The sequence below is a fragment of the Phasianus colchicus genome, chromosome 1 (genome assembly GCF_987193195.1).
Source record: "Phasianus colchicus chromosome 1, bPhaCol1.hap1.1, whole genome shotgun sequence".
Classification (NCBI taxonomy): domain Eukaryota; kingdom Metazoa; phylum Chordata; class Aves; order Galliformes; family Phasianidae; genus Phasianus; species Phasianus colchicus.
In genome coordinates this window covers 23,326,106-23,348,289 of record NC_143436.1, presented here as the reverse complement: position 1 = coordinate 23,348,289, position 22,184 = coordinate 23,326,106, and the positions used below count along the sequence as shown (strand labels likewise).

The 22,184-nt window shown below is 38.9% G+C and overlaps 1 protein-coding gene across 2 annotated transcripts in view; it reads right to left on the bottom strand.

Annotated features, from left to right (window-relative positions):
* The window catches only part of CADPS2 (calcium dependent secretion activator 2), a 300,595-nt gene that overhangs the window by 149,026 nt on the left and 129,385 nt on the right, over positions 1 to 22,184 (bottom strand). For both annotated transcript variants that reach the window (XM_090136996.1, XM_031615180.2), the window contains exon 7: positions 4,758 to 4,869. In XM_090136996.1, coding sequence (XP_089993122.1) covers positions 4,758 to 4,869 — 112 coding nt within the window. The remainder of the gene's footprint in view (positions 1 to 4,757; positions 4,870 to 22,184) is intronic.

The following is a 22,184-nucleotide window of genomic DNA, read 5'->3' as shown; positions in this document are numbered from 1 at the left end:
ATATAGAAAATAGCTCACCCTTTCCAAAGTCTAGCAACGTCTTGAAAAGAACACCACTTCTGAAGAGAGATTTTGCTCCCTCAGCTGCTAGCCCTTAAACGAGAATAAGGAGGGGTGGACCCCAGGTCCATCCTTTTTCATCACTCAGGTGCACTGCTCACACTTGAGCTCCCTGTGTTAGTCATGCTTTTTCACCTCTTGCTCAACCACAGTTCAGGCTGTGACCCAGCAATTCCCATATAAGAGGAGATGGAAGATGGACTAGATGACCTTTAAAGGTCTCTTCCAACTCAAATGATTTTGTGATTCCATGAAAGCCACTGTTAGCATAGGAACAACAACATGGAGCCAGACATAATGCAGTACTAGAAAAAGTAGTGGGGGGAGTAATCTGTTGCCATTTTCCAAACTTAAAGAAAAAACTTGCAAAACCTGTCATTTGTAAAAGTGATGGAAAAACATGTTCCCATGATGGCAGGCTTTAAATCAATGTATTCACAGTATGGAATCACCTCTATTCTGAGGCCATTCAGACACAGCACAGAAGGTAAACAAAATGCCCAGTGCAGTCAGTGTTCAGAAACCAGGCAGTCATGCAAGTATGGGTGCTACTTCATAATGTCTTCAAATCAATTCAAGAGGAACAGCACCAACAAAAAAAAATAATGCTGCAAAGCTGATTATTGCCGGCTGAAGCTGGCTCTGACAAGTCACTTGGGAGACAGTTGTTTGCTTTTAATTGAATACTCAGAGCAAGGAGATTGAAATATTCTTATATTCAAAAACTGCCAGTAATCAAACACCACCTGCTGTTCTCACATTGTGTTCACATGTGTGCTAAGCAAGCACAATGGCTGTCACTTTGAATTACTGGGTTTGAACATCTTCATACACGAAGTACTGAACAAGGAAAAGTGGTGTCAGATCCCTGTTTCATCAGCCACCAGCCTGATTCTTCAGTATTTACTCCAAACGCTGCTTCTTCGTGCTTCCTCATCTGTTGTGTGTACAATGCAAACATTTCTATCCTTTCTGCCTTTTGTATAGGTATACATAATTTCTGAAGCATCCAGATCACTGAGACACACATTTCAAAGACACTTGATTAATTTCTGAACTTTTCCTGATTCCTCTGTCTCTAGCCCCAAAGACACGGCCTGATCATTTCTAGCAGTTACATTCAGCGTTCCTTGGATGCTGAGACATGTACAGTCACAGACACATTGTGACCGTAGAAGCTCATGTTCTGTCAAACTCAGATCTAAATAACATCTTTTCCTTTCCTGTCCAGCACATTTCCCCATTTTTTTGTGCTAACAGAAAACTGTGCTTCACTAGCCAGCCTCCAGTTTCTGTGGAACAAAGACTGAAGTTTTACTTTTCATTTAAAGACACTCAAAGCAGTCCACAGGGAGCAAGAAAAACATCCCCTAACAAGGAAAGTCATCTCTTGGCGCTCACAAATGGATTTACTTTATTTTTCAGAAGAAGAGAGCAGTGTCAGACAAGTCAATGTCAGTATTAGACAAGAACTACCTCCTGTTGATTAAGCACATCTTAAATGCCTTGAAAGGAGATGTGAAACACAGTTGACAGCACCCTTCTCTCACTCAGTGCTCATCTGGCTACTTCTGTAGCAGGTGTCAAGTAGCCTCTAGTTCTTATATTCTGCATGTCTGTATTTTTTACTCTTTCCGAGAACAAAGCTGTAAGTACAGGCTCCCCTTTTCACTAAAAGCAGGAGCCTGCTTCCCTCCCACTCCAACACTAGCACCTGCCTCTGGAAATCAGCAGCGCCTTCTCAAACTGAGGATCTATCATGCTGAGATCAGGGTCTACATTGAAGTTAATGAGTGTGAGAGACAGCCATCACGTGGAACAAAGCAGGGGGAAAACTTCTCTTCTGCAGTTCTGGGAAAACCCATCGCCACCTCCATATTTCACACCTGAGATTTATGTGCACAAAAAGCTAGTCTCTTGGTACCAGAACAAACCCTATGTACCTGATGGAAGCTTAAAATTCAAATCATGTACTTTCATGCCACCTTCTATTTCTAGTTATAGATAAAACAGAACAAAACCTTCAACAATAACTGCAGGGTGTGGGGAACACAAACTTCAATACTGCAGAAAAGCAGTATCAGGTCAAGACACATGCTTTGAAGAAAATATTTGGGAAATGAGAATTAATGTCCACAGCAAGCCTACCTCAGGAATGGCAGGTTTCAGTTGAATTTTTTAGTACAGAAAATATGCCAGTGAAATAATCTTCAGGCCTTTTCTGAGCAGAACTAACCTAGCTGTACTCCAGCGAGTCCCCGCAGTGCATTGACCAGTCATGAAGCTGACAAACTTTATTACAAAAACTATGCTTGTCCAGAGGGATCTGACATCTTTTCAAAGGCTGCTCGAATTTACAGTGAGGGTGGTGAGGCACTGCAGCAGGTTGCCCAGGGAAGTGGTGGATGTCCCATCCCCGTAGGCACTCAAGGCCAGTTTGGATGGGGCCCTGGGCAGTCTGAGCTGGGGAGTGGCAGCCCTGCCTATGGCACAGGGTTGGAACTGAGTGGGCTTTGAGGCTCAAACCATTCTGTGATTTTATGATGTGGTCACTGTGGGAAGTTTGTCTCTTACTGAGTGGCAGAGCCAGATGGAGTACTTTGGCAAAGCTGCAGATGTATATAAGGAAAAGTGTATACATAATTGAGAGGAGAAAGTAAGACTCTTCACAACTTACATCTGTAGGCCATGTAAGCACAAGTACACAGCCTCTTTTACCCTATAGAGAACAGCAGCATGCTGATGTATGACAATGTCTCCATTGTACTCTAAAGGTGAATTAAGTATTTTAGAAGGTATGAACATTTTCCATAAATCAGGAACTGATTACAAAATGTAAAGTTAGTATCTAAGTATCTCTCAAGTACTTCTGTTTGCTTTCCCCAATCTCAGAACAAACTTTAATGCAGGAGAATGGAGGGTATTGGCCCCCTTATCCTTTATGACAAATGAAAAAAAGCACCAAAAAGGAATTCTCTTAATTGCCTAATTCTGGTACAGCCAAATCTCACAGCACCTGCTAAAAACAGGCAGACGTTGTGCTGAAGGACAGGAGCAAAAGAATAAAGAACAAAAACAGATTACTCTTTTCTCTCTCACCATTTGTATGTCTTGCTGTATGACCAGGAAAACTGAATCAGATTCCAACAGCAGGGCAGTAAGCTTAGCCTCTCACAATAACCTATTTTTTAAATTCTCTTTCCCTTTGCTGGACCTACCGAGCAAGGAGAGTTAGGAACTTCTTTAAAACACTTTGATCAGCCAACAAATACAGATGTGTCAGAAGAAAGGCAGGAGTGGGAAGAAAGAAGAGGCAGACAAAAAAAAAAAACAACAAAACAACCAACAAATAATCTGGAGCTATAGGATATAGTTGAAGGTGAAAGCTATATTCACTATTTCATGTTTGAAACATTTCAATTCTTTAAAATCATTTAAAACCTTTTGAACTGCCTGTTTCAGAAACACCAATTAGCTGCAGTCTGATAAAGCAGACCAAAGCCTTTACCTGAACTTTGATTATTTAACATTGCAGAGCAACAGCATCCAGTTAATACTTGTGGTTCTCCTTAGCTCCTTTATCCCGTTAATGCTGCTTCTCTTCTCCTACTCCCCAACAATGATTGCACTGGCCACAGTTCCCAGTGGCCACATATTCTATTCTTCACCTTTGCACTTACTTTTCTTTTGCTTCTTTGAAGAGACAGAGCAGGCAAGGGCAAAAAAAGGACTTCTCTATGGTTAACAACACCATGCAGACCCCTCAGCCCTCTCTTTCAGCATCTAGTCCCTGCTCTCAGTCCAAGTATCACTGATCCTGATCTGCTCAGCTTCAAGCTTCTTCACCAAGTAACCTTGTAGGTCTCCCAGAAACACGAGAGGAAGCAAGAAAAGGTAATACTGAAGATACAGCCTTGACCTTCAAATGTGTGTAGAAATATGAAAGAATATGTAGGAGTACAGATTCTTACACATCTCTCTACAGTACAGAGACACCAAGGGGAAAGAGCTCTGCTCTTCCAACAAGCCTTCTTTGCTTAAATAAGAACCAGCCATGACTCTGAATGCAGAATTGAGTGTTAAAACATGACCTGCCCCCACGTGTCAAAGGGGAGAATTTCAAAAGAATGGGAGGGAGACTGACATTCTCTAGCTCATTCATTCCATCCTCTTTATATGATACACTGTGTTCTGCAACACCTGATTTTGGTCGAAGAAGGATAGATGATCCTGTCAAGATAAGGAAAATGGGAAAAGGGATGCTGAAACAGTACAAGAGTGAGAACTCTTATTTCAGTCCAACATTACCTCCATCATTCCTCCCCCTACATCCTTCCACCCATTTAGACCTTGCTTCCCTTCTCCAGTTGTTTTATACACTTGTTAGATGCCAAGTCTCTCTGTTCTCTCTTCATTTTAATCTGAATAGCTAAAGCAGCTTAGGTAATTTATGATTTTTTTTTTTTTAAAGAGATTTTAAGACAAAGAAAAGCACAATGAATCCACAATGCAAATTTCTGAAGAGTAATCCAGGTCAATATACTAAGTCTTGAAGATTGAAAATGATCACCAATAACTGGAAAAGCAGAACAAATGCTATACTGAATAACTCATGATGTTTTATTGTATGTTTTACCAATATTCACATTTCTACACTTAATTTCTCACAAATTTCACATTTCTACAATAATACTCACTCTTCCAAGTTCTTTATCTTCAAGTGCCAGAACCCCAGTGCTTTCTGTAAAGAGTTTTACTTTGACAACAGGCCGAGGATGAGTAGTGGTGAAATCTCCTTGAGTTCCCCATCTACAATAAATAAAAGGACAGAATTTAAACAGGGCAGAGGAAATGTTTTAGTGATAGGACTGTAATCTTTCAAATGGAACACACATTAATGCACTACTAGACTAGTTTTTTGAGCATCCAGCATTAAATATTTACATGGAATTGGATCTTCTTTGTAATATGACAAATCAGTTTTTCTGTGTGGCATTTGTCATCAAAAATCAGCTATAAATCTTTTAATCCAAAACTCACCAAAACTATATGTTCACAGGGGAAACCAACCAAGTAAGTGAGCAACAAAAGTTTTCCTGCTAACTATATTATTTTCAGTACCCTGCATAAGAAAAACTTATTCAGAAAAGTATCCGGTTTTCATTTTCAAAACAGAAACCCACCCACGTATATGCTTGATTTTAGGTAAATGGACTATGCAGAAAATAAGAGATTTGAACGTAGGAAAACCTAACAGTTCATGTGATGTTGCAGTTTAGTACAGGACTGCAGAAAAAAAAATGTAAACACAAAAGCAAACCTTGGAAAACTGTTGGATAAATTGTTATTTATCAGAACAACTATAACTGCAAGACAATTGCTGCCTCAGGGCTTCGTAGCTTTGGAGAAGCTTAATTAGGCAGACAAACTTATAGTTGGGAATCTTATCTTGGCTGGTTTTACTCTGCTCTGTGCCAGCGGTACAAAAGCCAGAAAGGTGTATGAATTAGACTGCAACTTCCTCTGATAAAGTAATCAATTTTCCTACAGAGTTGCAAGGTAATCATTGAATACTGTAATTCTGACTATGTAAAGGTGCAAACAAAATGCAAAAACTTCAGCTCCAGTCACTCTCCTTTTGCCTCCTACTACTTAACTTACTGAGATCATCAGAAACTGAAGAAATAGAGAAAATAGGTGAGTGCACAAGTATACTCTATAAAAGGATATATATCGCACAAGCTAAAATCTTGAAGGACACCATTTACAAAAAAAAACAATATTTTACTTTCAAGGATGATTTACATGGACTCTCCATTCCTGGAAAATGAACATACACTAATAAACCTCCATGGAAGAGATCTAAAAGGTAAAAAAAACTTTCAACTAACATAAGTTACAAATTTCAAGAAAAAATCTAGAAAGTAATGTGTAACAGAAAAGAAACAAAAAATTCTTATGAAAGTGGCAGTTTTGCATAATCAAGTCCTACAGATGGCTGAACAACAAAGGTGAGGTCCACTGAAAATTAACTGAATTTCTCACTGTTCTGTCTTCTTTGCTTTGCCTGGACTAGATAGATATTTGCTCTCTGTGTTCATGGTGGACAGAGCCTTACTCTCAGTCAATGTGCTAATTGAAAAATTGAAACAGGGATTCTGAAAAGAAATTACCTTCCTCAGAGAAAGAAAACTTGTTTTGTGATCTGACAATAGATGTTGTACTGGCAGGTCAGGTAATGTCTAGCACTGCTGCTCTTCCCCAAGGCACTCCCAGGGGTTAGGTTTTGTCACAATACAGAAATGAGATTTCCAAGGAGAAAGCATCCTCACAGAAGACGTTGCTCAAGACGCCACCATCCAGAAATAATACTCCCTTGCAATCTCAAACTCCATCTAAGCATGTTGTTGCTGTATGGGGACCAGGGTATATTTGCCCCTGAATTCCCTGGAACTGCCCACACTACCATGTACAAGACCACTCAAATAATTAAAGACAAAACGTTTCCTATTAGAACCCAACAAATAAACAACCAAAAACAACAGCAACAACAAAAAAACCAACCAACCCCCACCCTCCCCCCCTGCCCCCACACACAAGAACTTTTCTACAAAGATCTAGTGCTAGTATTAACTAACAGATGGAAGTACACCAATCAGAAGAATCATCATCTTTAATGTCAGATACGATCACTGTCCTTGAATGACATCTTTCTCCCACACCTTTTTCCATCTACAGCAGGAAATGAAAATCCTTGGCTGAAAATCAATGGTCTGGATCAATTCATAAAGCTTAATGTCCCTGGTGAAAATATTCCATGCACTAATCCTATGCTCCTTGCTGATCAGGACTTCAGCTAAGTCTCACAGCCTCTTATGTCCATGCCTTTGAAGTGAATTGCCCAGTAAAACAGATGGTCACAGTTTTCTACCTCTTAGACTTCAGCAGCTTGCCTCAAGAACCAGCATTTAAGCAATCATGTTCTGTTGGAAAGGGCAAACCCAAGATTGTATTCTTCAGCCTTTTGGCTAAAGTACTTTCCTTTCTACTTTACTTTTCAACTGCCAATATCAAAGCAAACATATACAAATCTCATAGATCATCTCCCTTATGACTTCCTGTGGATTACTACTACCCAAGCCTTGTTTCTTTGGAGCTTTGCATAGGTATCTTCTTTCATATCATTTGAAATCAAATGTTGAAAGAAAGAACCCCCACTAGAAGCAATAAAGTATTCATTTTACTCTGATGCTTCCGAGAATATGCAGGATATAAGAGATTCAACAGCCCAAAGAAACAGAGCTTATCAATAAAACTGATAATTGATTTACTTGGTACTGCAGAATTCTGTCAATTTTTCCATATTTTTGGCTATTTATTCCATAACTTCATACTTGTAAAGAAGCTGTTAGATTTAATTGTGAAAAAATAGGCTAGGAGGATACCTAATTGCTCAGGGAATCAACATCCAAACAGTAATTAGTAGATGCAAATCCTGATCACCATTACTAGAGGTTCTTATTTCAATTTATAGATTCTATGCACTAATATCATTATACCCACTGGGTTTCTCGAAAAATTAACATTTTTTCTTCCAAAACACATTTGTCTTTTGTTAAATGCGTTTATTAATAATGACTGAAATGTTCATATTTCCTGCTCTGACTTCTGCTTCATTTCATTGGAGTTGTTGTCATGGAACATTTCCTTTAAAAGCTCAGCTGCTCAGTACAGGCAGGCAAATATATAATTTTTCTTTTAATGTAAGAGTAACACTCTGATATTTTCCCTGGGAAAGACATAGCGATATTTGTAAGACTGAATAATTTCAGCTGTTTAACTGAATAACTTTAACTTTTTTTTTTTTAAATAAGAGCCAGAAATGTGCCCTGTGGAATTTGAGCTCAGGATGAAGAAGAAATACTTTTTATGTATTTTAATTTTCATTCGCAACAGCTGTAAAACATTTGCTGTAAGAAAGCAAATTGTACAACTGACCTATACTTTTCACACAAAGAAGGTGAGCCAGAAAGTTCCAACTTGGCTTTCTGTAAAAACAAAATATGGAAATCAAATGCGCCATTCTGATCTCATTTGAGACAAATTCTCTTGCAGAATATTTATTTCAAGTTTACTCTGTTATGCAGATACTGAACTCTGGGAGAAAGAGCAAAAAAACAAGAACAGGTTTTTACTACCAAATGTCAATAAATACCGATAGCAGCACATCAGCCACTTTTACAGATTCAGAGAAGCTGACAAGTTATGAATGTTTGTCCAATGATTTTTGCAGACATGAACTACTTGTGGGCTCAGTGGGACTACACGGGAAGCTCAAAACTTTTCTCAAAACTGCAAAAGCATGAATCTCATTCACTATTTATATTCATTTAAAACCATTCCCATTATTGTCTTTTTTTTAATTATTTTTTTAAAATCTTGCTAGAAAAGTATCCAGAAGATGCAGTAAGTTTCACACTATATGCTGCAATGCCTCCCACTGCATTGCCAGCTGCGTCACATGTAAAACACCCATCAACTGCAGGGCAAAAAAAAGTCTCCAGGCTCAGGTTTGGCTATATCATTTTCCTTTGTATTCATCATTTGTCTGGTTTCACCTTCTCATTCTCTTTACTGCGGAGAATGGAATTCTTTGATGTTTAGTCATCTTTAAACGCATTTTTTTCATCACTGGTGTCAGAGGTACACGGCACAGATAACGTAATTGGTGACAGAGCCAAAGTTTATTTCCCTTCACTGCAGAAGTATCCTGGATAAACCCACTGCCAGCAAGGAGCTGATGTTTATATCAGGTGAAGATACATCACTGTGTCACAGAACACAGTCTAAGGAAATTTATTTTTCTACTTCATTTCAGAGCACATTCTGTACCCTGGAAACAGCAACAATTTTCTCTCTCAGCTTTTCAATTCTAATCTGTTAGTCAAAACTTTTCTTTATGAGACCTTAAATCTCCAGCCTTACATTGAAATGAATATTATAAAATGTATTATTCTAAGCAAACATCCAGAAATTTTGTTTTTGCAAACATGGAGCATCTTCTCTCCAGCAAATTCCTCAGCATTAATGAAACTAAAAGGAGTGTATTGGTCTCTCCCTCGTGACTCCTTTTCAGCTTTGATTCATGGTTTAAATATACTGCATAAATCTACCTTGAAAGATTTGATCATCCTTCATTATATCACTTGGTGGGGTTTCCTTGAAGACTTTTCTCATTCCCTGTCTGCAGTGGGGATGTGCTACTAAGTTGGAATGCACAAGACAGTCCACCAGAGCCAGTCTGTGAGCAGCTCAGTGCTCCTCAGGGCAGGGAATACTTGGCACTACTTATCTGGGCTCATCTCAAAGCTGGTCTGGAAATACTATGTCTGGGTCTTCCTAACATGCCCACGTCTCACTTTTTTCCATGATCTACACTGACTTAGTTGCTTCTGTATTGCTGGGAAAGGGTAGAGAAATAGGTAACCACAATCTTCAGGTTAGAAAATATACTTCAGAGTACTAAAGGTGGGCTGAAAGGTCTGGAAAGAGAACAGAGGGACAGAGACTGCACCACCTCTCTGCCACATCTGTCAGCACTGATCTTTACATCTACACATCAAATGTCCGGGTCAGACAAACTTTCTGCTGTTAGAAAGTATTAAAAATAATATTTACAAAAATGAGTGATATTCTGTTAATCAAGTGAACACAGAGTTCATGAAGTGCTGTACTTTATCAGCTACCACTGCATACACAACTGCATCTTTAACTGCACATACAACTGCAGAGAGAGAGAGAAAACATGAGAGTAAGCCAGCAGCTGTGCCAGCAGTATGAGATACCCCAAATATTGTACACACTTCTTTTTCTGTTAGCACAGAAACACCTATCTGCTTGGCAGTGACTGATGCCAGGATGCTACAATAGAAATCACAGCTTTAACAGCTGTCTCATATAACTCAATGGCATGTTTATTTTTCTTTTGCACATCTTAGAATATAATGCAAACATTCCACATTCCCATTTCATGGAATTCATTGAAAAGAACTTTGAAATATTAATGCACAAATGACAAAATCTTACTATAAAGCACCAAGGATTTAATACAGTAATGAATTTTTCTTATATGCAACATAATTATTTTATTGTATATTTATGTATATATTCTCCCTTACATCAGTGGGATTTGGAGTTCATATTTGAAATCACAAGGAGACGAGTTTGTCTATTTTTACAATTCTATAAGCTTATGACACTTCAGATTGCAAATATTCTTCTTGGAAAAAAAAAAAATTCCTTTTATTATTTCTCTACTTGAAAACTACTCATTTATTTTGATGAAAGAGCAAAGAGAATAATGTCCAGCATCAGAGCGTTAAATTGCAGCCGAAAGGCAATAAATTCAGCAGGTTCTAAACAAATCATAATGTCCTTTTAAAGTACGGGCACAAACGAAACTTGTGCTTAGGAAATTAAACCACAGGCTTTGTCAAGTATCTCAGATATTCATAACTCATCTCGTCTAATCTTTTACATCCTTGTCTGCTCTTCCCTGTATTGTTGTGATGACACAATTTTATGGAGAAATCTGAGAACTACAGATTCATTGTTTTACACTCCCCACTACAGAAACAGTGATACATTCCTTAAATACTCTTACGTCTGTCAATTACTGAAGGGGCATTAATATTGCAAGGCTGCAATGGCTTGGACTCTGAGTTTCACATCAAAACCTTCCTAAAACTACAAAATATTGATATAATAAACATTAATTGTTCTAGAGAGATGCATGGCAGAAGGAAGAAGAAACTGAGAACAATGAGACACTTAGGTCCAAGGATGGAAAGTCATATGATTGCCTTGAAGTATCATCTTTGATCACAGAATCACAAAATGGCCAGGGTTGGAAGGGACCTCAAGGATCATGAATCTCCAACCCCCCTGCTACACGCAGGGCCACCAACCATCCCACCTAATGCTAGACCAGGCTGCCCAGGGCAGTTGATTTCACCTAAACAAGACTTACATTTAAGTTCCTTTGTTTTTATTTGTTTTTCTTTTTAAAACAACAACAACAACAACAACAACAACAAAAAAACCCAAAAAACCCAACACTTCCACTTTTGAGGTATTTCTTTATATATGCCTACACCAGAAAAATAGTCCAACTTTAACATGTTCAGTATGCAAGTCCAACCTTTACCATCCTAACCCCACAGTGGACGGACCTTTCCTGTTCCCTGTAGTAGCAACTGCTAGCCTTTCTGAAACCAGAAATAACATGCTTTCTCCTTCATCATCCCCCCAGCAGCAACCACCACGTTCAAAATTCACCTTCTGGTATCCATATGGTCACATAAGGTGGGTGCTGTTGCTATCAATGGGTAGACCATGTATGTGTAGCAGGAGAGAACAATCATAGCTGTGAGACTATTGCCTCCCAATGAGCAGCTAAAATCCCCTTCCTCCGCTGTGAGATGGATTCATGAAAAGCTTTGACAACCTTTTTCCCAGAGATGTGCAGTTGTAATCTGCAGTACCTCAGTTGTATTTCTCTGCTTTTCAACCTTTTGCCTCTTCATCCCAGGAACTATTAAGTGAGCACACAAGCTTTTAGAAACCCAGACCAAGACGTCTATTCACCACTTTCCATAGAGAAAAGTTGAGTATATAAAATCCTGTACCTGCACACAATGTTCTAAGAAGCCTGTAATTCAATTCCTGAATGCACTGTCTAGGCACCATCTTGTGCAGCCACTGACAGCCTGAATGTTTTTTATCTAAGAATTCAGCAGCAAAATTAAAGGCTTTTAAGCTGATGCTGTTAGAAAACACTGACAAACCCTCCCAGAACTCGGCTTTGAAGAACTGAAAGCACCAAATCTGGTCCTCATCTAGGCAAAAGTAAGGATACCTTGTTTTTGTGGTACTGCAAAGCTCTTTTACATAATCACAGTAACATGAATAAGAAAGAAAATAATCTTATCATCTGGGATGCTTGCTTTTGGTAAAAATAATAACTGTTTAAAATAAGGGAAGTAACAGAGCTCAAAATTACTAACAATTTATCAGAGACCTAATAACAAGTTAGACACAATCCCATATTTCTTTTTAAACATAGAATATTAATAATATCTGAAAAAACTAATTTGAAAAAAGTAAAATGACAACACTGTCATAATTTTTATTTAAAGAAGGAAAGTTTCCAATAGATAACAGAAAAGAAAAAACAGAGAGGAACTCTATCCATAACAAGCAACAAGATACATATGTTGCTCCAAAAGTAATGCCTCCTATTTATTTCTGTGGAAACTAGAACAGAAACAAAGAGTGCAACAACACTGTTTGATGGAGCAAATTCTCCATTACAAAACATTGTTTTTCAACATAGTCATCACTGGTAGCTATGCATTTTCACCAGCAATGGAAAGGAGCCTGTGTGCTGTGCTAGTTAAAAATCTGCATCAATAAATGTGGCCCACAGTTTCACAGCTTGCCACAAGTTGTCACATGTTACTACTCCATGGACTGCCATTTTAACTCCTGCTCATAGTGGTGACATCATGTCTCATTGGTAATAATGCAATCCAGGAAACTGTCACCTTCAGCCTCATATTGGTCCAATAGGTTCAGACAACTTGCATACAATATTTTTTCTCTTCTGTGAGTATTTGTGGGATTCACCTCGCATATACTTTGCAATATTCCAACACTGCCACCACTGTTTCCAATGCACTGAAGCTGATATTCTGCTCCATACACAGTTCCTTGGTTATGACCTGTCAATTTGTGCAGATGAACTAATCAAGATGACAGCAGGACAAGGGGAAATGGTTTTAAGCTGAGGGAAGGGAGATTTAGGTTGGACGTCAGGGGGAAGTTCTTTACAGAGAGAGTGGTGAGGTACTGGAACAGGCTGCCCAGAGAGGTTGTGGATGCCCTGTCCCTGGAGGTGTTCAAGGCCAGATTGGATGGGGCCCTGGGCAGTTTGGTCTAGCATTAGGTGGGATGGTTGGTGGCCCTGCGTGTGGCAGGGGGGGTTGGAGATTCATGATCCTTGAGGTCCCTTCCAACCCTGGCAATTCTGTGATTCTGTGATTCTGTGAAGATGATCTTCATGTCATGCTATAACAGCTGTACATGGCCATCCAGAACACAGCTCTCTTTCACGCTGCTGTCACAACTGCTGAAATGCACCACCCACCACTTCACTGTGCTCATATCTGCTGCTTGGTCTCCATCAACACTCAACAAGCATTAATGAATGACAATGGATGTCATTTTTTCCACATGGAGGAATTCAGTGACACACCTTTCTTTTTAGGCACTTCCATATCAGACACCATTTGTCAGACTGCCCCTCTGCTGCCATCTGTCACACGACAACAACATGTAATGGAATACTGATGGGAAGGTTCCATCTTTACTGCCATACAACGAACATCTGCCCTTGACATCGTAGGCCAACATCATAAATTAGGAGGCATTACTTTCAGAGCAACCCTCGTAAAAGCTACATTGAAAACATTTTCTACATTGAAAAAATGGAAACAGTGCACTCTAGCGCTATTTACAGAATGCTATTATGGCAAGTATTTTCAAAGCATAAAACTATGAGTAAATTATTATGCAGTATTGCTTTTCAATCTCACTTTCAGTGCAGGCAACCAAGACAAGTCAGGATGGAGATTTTTAAGGGTGTGCAACAAGACTGGCACACTTCTGGGTGCTGGGAACTGCTGGTGTATATTTGTGTGAAGAATTAATGAGAGGCACTAACTCCTGTCTCCCACTGAGTTTCAAATCCAGCTAGGGACTGGTGACGGATATAAAAGCAAAACATGCCCATTTATGATCCCAAAGTTTCTATATGTATATTTAGTTATGTCTTGAAACAGAATGAAATGGATCCATCACAACACTGTTAGAAGTTGCAAAGCCTATTTTTTAATGTTCTTCAGTATTTGTGTGACACTTTAAAGCTTCCAAACATTGTATAAATGTCGATGCACTGTCAGCAATGTGATGAAGCAGATAGATATTGTCATCTCAGTCTAAGGATGTGGGAAAGCAAATCACAAAATAGACTGACTTATCTGAGCCTGCACAGTCTATCAGGGAACACCCAGAAATCAAACCAGAAAATTTCAGTATTCCATCTGGCATTCCACCACTTCTCTTTTATTCTGAAGCTCCTTTTTTCCTTTCTGACACCTACTGTTCTCATCAGCTGTCCACATTATTCTGCCTCTGTTTCTGAGCTACTCCTACTCTCAATCTGCTGGCAATGCTTTCAAGCAGGCACATTAACCTGGAGAATCACACTTTATATGCTAAGCAGTTATTCAGAAATTTCAAGATCTATAAATTTTCTTTCTTCATCTGTAGCAGTGTACACCCCACTCCTTAACCTGACCGCTCACCGTTAACTCTGCTCAAGCAATAGGCACCAATGGTGCTAGCAGTGGCTGCACCCTGCTCAGGCTGGACTCTGGGGAACAACACCACAAAAACCAAGGGTTAATTGAGGATGCTCCAAAAAAAAATACGGCTGATGAGCAGGTAGAACTTTGAGTCAATCATATTACTCCACAAATAGGGGTCAGCCCAGAGCCCACTGACCTCTCCTGTCCTGCAGTGGGCTACATGGCAGGAATAGGAACACCTCTCAAGGTTGCTCCTTGAGGCTGAGAAATTCCTTACCCATGACAAACCCTTGGTAAGAGACTAACATGATGCTGAAACTTTTGGTAAGTTGCATCTTAGATTGACTGTACACATAATGCTTTAGACATAAACCGTTGACCAAGTCTGAAACTAAGACCAAATCCAGCTGCACCCACACTGCACCCACAATGTGGGTGTCTAAAAAGCAAGGGAATCTGCTCTGAGCCTCAGGATTCAAGAGGAGAGTCTTCTTGACAATTTTGTGTGACCCTGTCCTCTATGCAGTAAGTAACTGAGTATACCTGGCCGCTGAATCTTGTTAAACTACTGACTTACTAACCATTGAGCCTTGCTAATCAGTCTTATACCAATAAAATACATTGCTGCTTCTCTCTTGTGAGTGAAGTGCATCATTCATCTGTGACAGCATCTGCTCAGTGGGCTTTTCTGTGTTCTTAAAGTATTGGGGCACTTGATGTCCTTAAGCTCGAGAATCCATGCACATACTAGCCCAGTGACAGGAAAGAAGAGCCTGCTCGCATGGGGTGAAAAACTGTCACAAAGATTTGAGATATACAAAATATTCTTGAACTGAATAGGGATTGAAAGTAAAATCTTCAAAGCCTCTTTTTTCAATGTCCTTAGCCTTTCTCTTCACCCAAAACAACAAATCAAAACTGAATTAAAAATATCAAATCTGTTCCAGTTTGAACACTGTATCTGGTCAAAAACTTAGAAATTACTTCCGTCAATATAAGCAAATTTTTGAAAAGTCACTTCAGACAAAGACAGAAGGATGGCATATTTTGCAAATGTAAAATGGGACATTTTAATAACATCAAAGCTTACAGAAATCCTAAGGAACTTTTCTTCCACACAATTACCCAGAACAATTTTCAGTAATTCAGTTTTCCAGAGATGAGATGGGCAAAGATCACTAAATTTCACCTCCACTCTATCAGAAAATTCCAGGAGGTGAACAGAATTTGAGATAAAATGGGAGGTAATGTATCCCTTCCCTGCCTTTTTTGACAGACATTCATCCTGCCATGTGATGTTGCAGGCAGATGTAAGCTGTCTTTGACCTCACTCTGACCCAGCCAGAGACCATGCAGATATGTTAGTTTGATGCTTGGCTGGATCCAATGCATTCTAAGTGGCACTTAAATGGCTTTGGCTCAACACCACACTATTCATGGCTAAACGCCTTCCAGTTTGAAGCCGGATCACACATCCATAGATGCTATGATCTAGATCGTAGATGCAATGTTAGAGAAAAGCAAAATGTTAATCACATTTGCTGTGGATCAGGTGGGAGTGACACTGGAAACAAACATATTACATTCATTAAGCAGTGAAAATACTGCCTTTCTCCAAGCCTTAATTGTTAGAGTGAAGGTGATAACAGCAGGACATGCAGCTTCAAGCCCCAAGGTTTCCAAAATGCACTGAAAAAATAGAACATAAAACTGATCCCAGCCTTGCAAGGCATTTATTATGTTGTAAAAGGATAGAGTCATCACCAAACAGCCACTGTATCATAGTAGTGATGCTACGCTTGAGTGGAGGTTGATAGTCTGCCAAAACCCTGGATTTGTTAGATTTTCACAATTTTTCTCAAAAAAAAAAAAAAAAAAAAAAGAAAAAGAAAAAAAAAAGAAAAAAGAAAGGAAGTCCAAAAGCTCTCAAACCCTTAGATTTTAGGGAATATGAGAAAGGGTTTGGGATGAAGAATTTGGGAGATGAAGTAATTTGCCAATTATTTTAAAAAAAGGAAAGGACAAAACACTTATTATGGTATCAAGAAAAGAGCTATTTCACAGAACAGCTCAGCAGTGCCACTAGATGAAGGAAGTTAATGTCAGTACGTACAGAGAACCCACTGGGAAGAACAGCTGGGAAGCTCCTTTCCCAATGACTTCTGCTTGGCTGCAACAGGATGCAGTGCACCAAACCATAGTTTTGAAGAGTGCAAACATCATACAAGAGGAGAAATCCTGATCACTTTCAGTCAGTTATTAACATGCTCAGCACACAGAAGCAGAACAGCAACCAGGATTTAGTCAAAACAATCAAAAGACTGAAGAGAAGAAGATAAAATATATATGCCCTCGAGGCAGAAGGATTATGTTTATTGATAACTGTCCAAATAGAGTAGAAATTACAGCCAACTTTAATTAGCTCCTCTCATCCCAGTTTATTCCATACCACACTTGTACCAGATCTGTGAATATTCCCTTCTAACAACAGTGCTTTTCTCATGTCCCTTTGGTAAACAAGATTACGAGATAATATTTCAGGGATTGATCACGGAATCACAGCAACATTTAGGCTGGAAGGAACCTCTGGAGGTCACCTAGTTCAAGATCAGCACAAAGCCAGTCAGATCAGATTGCTCAAGTTACTATCCAGTAGGGTTTCACATATCTTTTAAGGCTAGAAGCCTGTAGAAAATTCATATTTCTCTGTAACAAGAGAGGGGAATATCTGCTAGACAATATAAAATAGTAATCAATACTAGAATGTAGCATACACAATTATTTACTTTAGAAATCCTACCTTCTTGTGGATATCATACTGATCTTTATATGTGAGCTGATGAGGTATTTCCTTTTTTTAAAGGAGCAAGAAATTGATCAGGCAACAAGGATAGCTGAATAAAACTGACATGTAAATTTTCAGTTGAATCCGTATCCCTTCTGTGAAACACTTCCATCATTAATCCAGAACACAGGCTGGGATAAATGTGTATTTTCCTCTCCCATTTTTTCCTTTGCAGAAACAAGAAAGCATCAGCTAATTTTCTACTGTCAGTTTTATTTCTCCTCCTTGCAGCTGGGCACTGGACAGGCATATACGATACTTGCCTGCGGCACCCAATTTTTTACAAGGTAATTTCTTCCATCTTATTTTGAGAATTGCTCCAATCATGACAATGAAAGAAGAAAGACTTTCTGACATACGCCAAGACGAAAGATGGAATTTATCTTTCAAAGATAAGGAGAATCAGTATGTAATTTACTCCTATCTGGCTTATGAAAGCAGATGAACCTTGTTTCCTGCAAGATCTTTACCCCTTTCACTTCCCTAAGATTCCAAAATACTTAGTAAAAGACGATGCCCAATTTAGCCAAGTGTACTACACTGTCCATGTTAACATAATTAGAAATCATGTCTCTTATGTGTTAGTCTTTGAAATAATTTTAGTAGGAATACACAGAGGTTCTCTTATATACAACCTCATTTTCGTAAATGACACATAAGATGCATTTATGTATTAAAGAAGAAAAGTCTGGATGCCAAATATGCTGAATAATTCCACTTTATAATCCTCCGTAAAATCAGCTTGGGATTTCACTGCTATTATCTGCAATTAAAATAAAAAACTTACAGCACTAATAGTCAAAAGAACAGGTGGAATCCATCAAATAAAAGACACTGTTTAAGAAGCTAAATTCTAAAGATTATTTATCCTCAGGAGTTGTAAGGGAAAGCATGTGAGCAACAAGCTGAGCACGGTTAAACGAGGCATGATGGAACCACAATCTCACTATCCCTCTGTAAAAATGCCATGTGCAAAGATACTCATCTTAACAAAAAAGTCACCCAGAAAAAAAACTGGAAAAAAATATCCACATCCTTAGAAGAAATGGTTGGTGTGCCAGGAAGAGAACATTAGGACTACAGTCTATCTGATGAGCAAGTGATTGTGTTTCTGTCCCTCATTTCTTCTTATATTCAGTCTCTACTTTTATACTCAAGACTCAAAGCAATACAAGGCAGAGACAACTGTTTCATCCTTCTTTTCCTCCAGTGCAAAAGCAAAAAGATGGATTACTACAAATACAAACAATATACAGAATGATTACTGAACGCTTAACAGTATAATTAAAGTATTACTGATCAAAATTAATCATATTTATGCAGATAAATTAGACACAGATGAATAGTAAATTAAAAAATGCATGCCTCCCCTTTTTCTTTAGGAACTGCATTATCTGTGTCATGCAACCATGTGGTGATGGTCATAGACGGGATCACCTCTGTGTTTCCCTTAACCAAAAATAAAAATTATAAAGTAGCAGTGACTATGATGAAGGAATAAAACCATCTGATGTTTGGAAGGTGACTTTTACATCTTATAAATGTCTGTCCTTTTCCCCTTCAGTAACTTCATAAAATCATAGAAAGGTCCATGGAAAGGACCTTTAAGATCATCTAGTTCCAACCCCCTGCTATAGGCAGGGACACCTCCCTGTAGACCAGGTTGCTCACAGCCCCATCCAGCCTGGCCTTGAATGCTTCAAGGGAGGGGGCATCCACAGCCTCTCTGGGGAACCTCTGCCAGTGTCTCATCACTCTCACAGTAAACAATTTTTTCCTAATATCTAAGCTAAATCTACTCTTCCATTTTAAAACCATTTCCCCCCATCCTGTTGCTACATGCCTGTACAACAAGTCCCTCCCCAGCTTTCCTGTAGGCCCCTCCAGGCACTGGAAGGCCACTGTAAGATTCCCCCAGATCCTTCTCTTCTCCAGGCTGAAGAGCCCCAAAATTCAGCCTGTCACCATAGAGACATCTTAGGTCAAATCATGAAAATATCACCAACAAATTATATTTAAAAGATTCATGTTTTTTTAAGAGTGATCATGTCATTTCAGGAAGTTCTAAGTCTTGGAAATTAAGCTTTTATTTTTCCTCTTAAAAAAAATAAAATAACAACACCCTTCTATAAAATCTTACTAAATAATCTTTGATTATGTGTCTGCAAGTATTGTCACACTTCAAATACTTTATGGAATTAATGTTAGTATAATATTGCAGAAAAAAAAGTGAGCAGCATTTATTTTACTTGTGCAGTAAGGTTCCTGCCTCCTCTGGTCAGACACTTAATCTCACATTCTTCACATATTTCTAATATAGCAGACATTTTTACAAGGTTATACAGTCACAAATGATCATCTCATTTGTCTTATTTACATGATGCTTGTTGCATCAAAATTTTCTCATCATGTCAGATGGGATCTTTTCCTTCTTCATAAACATCCGACAACAGATTAACAACTGTAGCAATAAAAACAACATATTCCCAACTTTTATTTTTAGGCATGATTGTCCATATCCAGAAGATAACATTTTCAATAAATGACCTTATTTAATATTCAGAATGAATAAAATCAATGATAAGAAAACATGCAGACACCAGACTCCACACGACTGAAAACAGCCACATCAGTAACATTTGAAGAATGAAATTAGTGCTGGATTTTACAAGACACCCCCTGCGGAGACACTGCAACAAAATGATGCAAAGAGTCCTGGAGCTGAAGGGGGTCCTCTGAAGGCTCTGCTACTGATGTCTGCCAGAAAAGGTCACAGGCTTTGTTGGAGGGATTTTCAGCAGGGCTAAAAGGCTAGAAACAGTTGGAAGGAATGAAGAATATTTCACAGGCATTGGAAGCTGTAAACTGATCTGTTTGTATAACTGTCCAAGACTTAAGCTCAGTCAAATTATATTATTTTATAGCATTTGCATCTGAGAATGATCATTAACTGCCCAGTAGCATACATGTAAGCAGCTCCATTCAGCTTGCTAAAGAAGAAAACACTTGTACCGAGCACTTCAATGCAAACTTACAGAATTATTTATCAGAGACAGAAATCAGGCAGGGGTTAAAAGCACTAAGAAACCAGAAAAAAACTTCTTACTGATAAACTGAATTTTTATTCTCTGGGACTCTACTTAGGCCTTTTCACTTGAAGAACAAATATTTTTTTCTAACTTCCTTCTTACTCTCATAGAAACATTCAAGGATTCAAAAGAATAATTAAATACATATCTAAAAGGCCATGAAGTGAAATATTCAGCATTTTGGAAGTAAATAAATCCTGAAATCAGGCTCTACGTGAATCATGCTTTTATGATCTATAATCTGCACACAAAGGACACTTGGTTTGCACTCCATTTTGAACCGCTCGTTTGAGTTCCCAGTCTTCTACTTTTCACTGAAAGCTAGCACTGCGCTTTGTACACTGATGCTTCACAGATGAAAAAAAGAAATGAGATATAAAGACTGCTTTACACTGCTTCTCTTCACAAACGTATCTACCAGTTTTAATGCAACTCCAGAAAATGCCCGTGACAAGTGTATGATTTGGAGCTCTTGCCAGCAGTCTCCCCAGGCTAGTGAAAAATTCATTTTCCATCACTGTTTAATTCTACTCATAGTAGAAGAGCTTTGCTACCCTTTTCTAGCTGCACATTCTATATAAAATATGAAGTTATGTTCTCATTTATCTGGGGTTTGTCAGTGTAAATGTGTTACTGTTGGTGATTTGAAGAGCCACGATGAAATTCAGCTCTTCTCGATTCTCAGCTTCTTCTCACAATGAATTTTGTGTTTTCTCCTCCAGCCTCACTGATTATTTTACTTTTGTCTGAACAGTGGTACTGGAAATTACCCCAGTAAGCAGTCAACCCCAGTAGCAGGTGAAGTGGGCATGCCTTGGGGCAGCAGACAGCTTGGTTTTCCTCTATGAGAAGTGGGACAGGCTATCTGTGTGTGGGCTTCTACTCATGCAGCTTTCCCTACTGCTGCCTGAGGGCTCAGGGGAAGTGCAAGTAGCAGCAGTGCCACAACTAACATCAACAGAAGCAGAATGTCACTTTTGTTTCCACCTCTTCCAGCACCTTCACTTTGCAGAACATCCAACCCTTCATCCATCCCTTCCTGTCCTTCAGCAGATCCCTATCGAGGAATTGTCCTGAGTGTGGGGAGATAAAAGTAGGCAGACAACTGCTTGAGATGAAGGGTGTGTTGGACATAATGGGAAGAAAGGTCTTAGAAGAACTGGAAACAGGCTGCAATATAGGAGAGAGAAAGAAGAGACACCTTACAGTCCTCCAAAAACTGAGGGCCCCTCCTTATCTCTAATAATACTTTCTAGGCTCTCTCTCACCTGTAAAATTTCTTGATAAATCTCTGCCAAGCCTTTTAGTTCCCTTTGCCACCAACCAAAAGAGCAATAAAGCTACTGCCAAGGTAGCCTGATTTGGCTGTAACAGAAAGATGAAATCATGGAATAAAAGACCTCCAATTCCATAGGAAGCTTCCATCTTCTTTACTGTTTGCCCATAATTTGCTAATTTCATGCTTGTCTAATTCAATATCCTCCTCTGTTGCATCAAACTACATTTCTGTATAAGCTCAAAAACTACATCTGCCTCTATGCTCTTAGGCCTACTGTTTGCCAGTCTCGTAATTATGCTTGCCAGCATAATGGTATGACTCAGCACAAGAACCAGATACACGTTAGAGTTCTATCAGCTGCACCCTTTTAAATCACACAGTTTTGTAGGATAGCAGAACAACAGCACCAGTAAATCTCACCCACATTCTTATACTGAACAGTTCAGGGCACCTCACAGTCCTCTACTTCCTAAGGATGCATT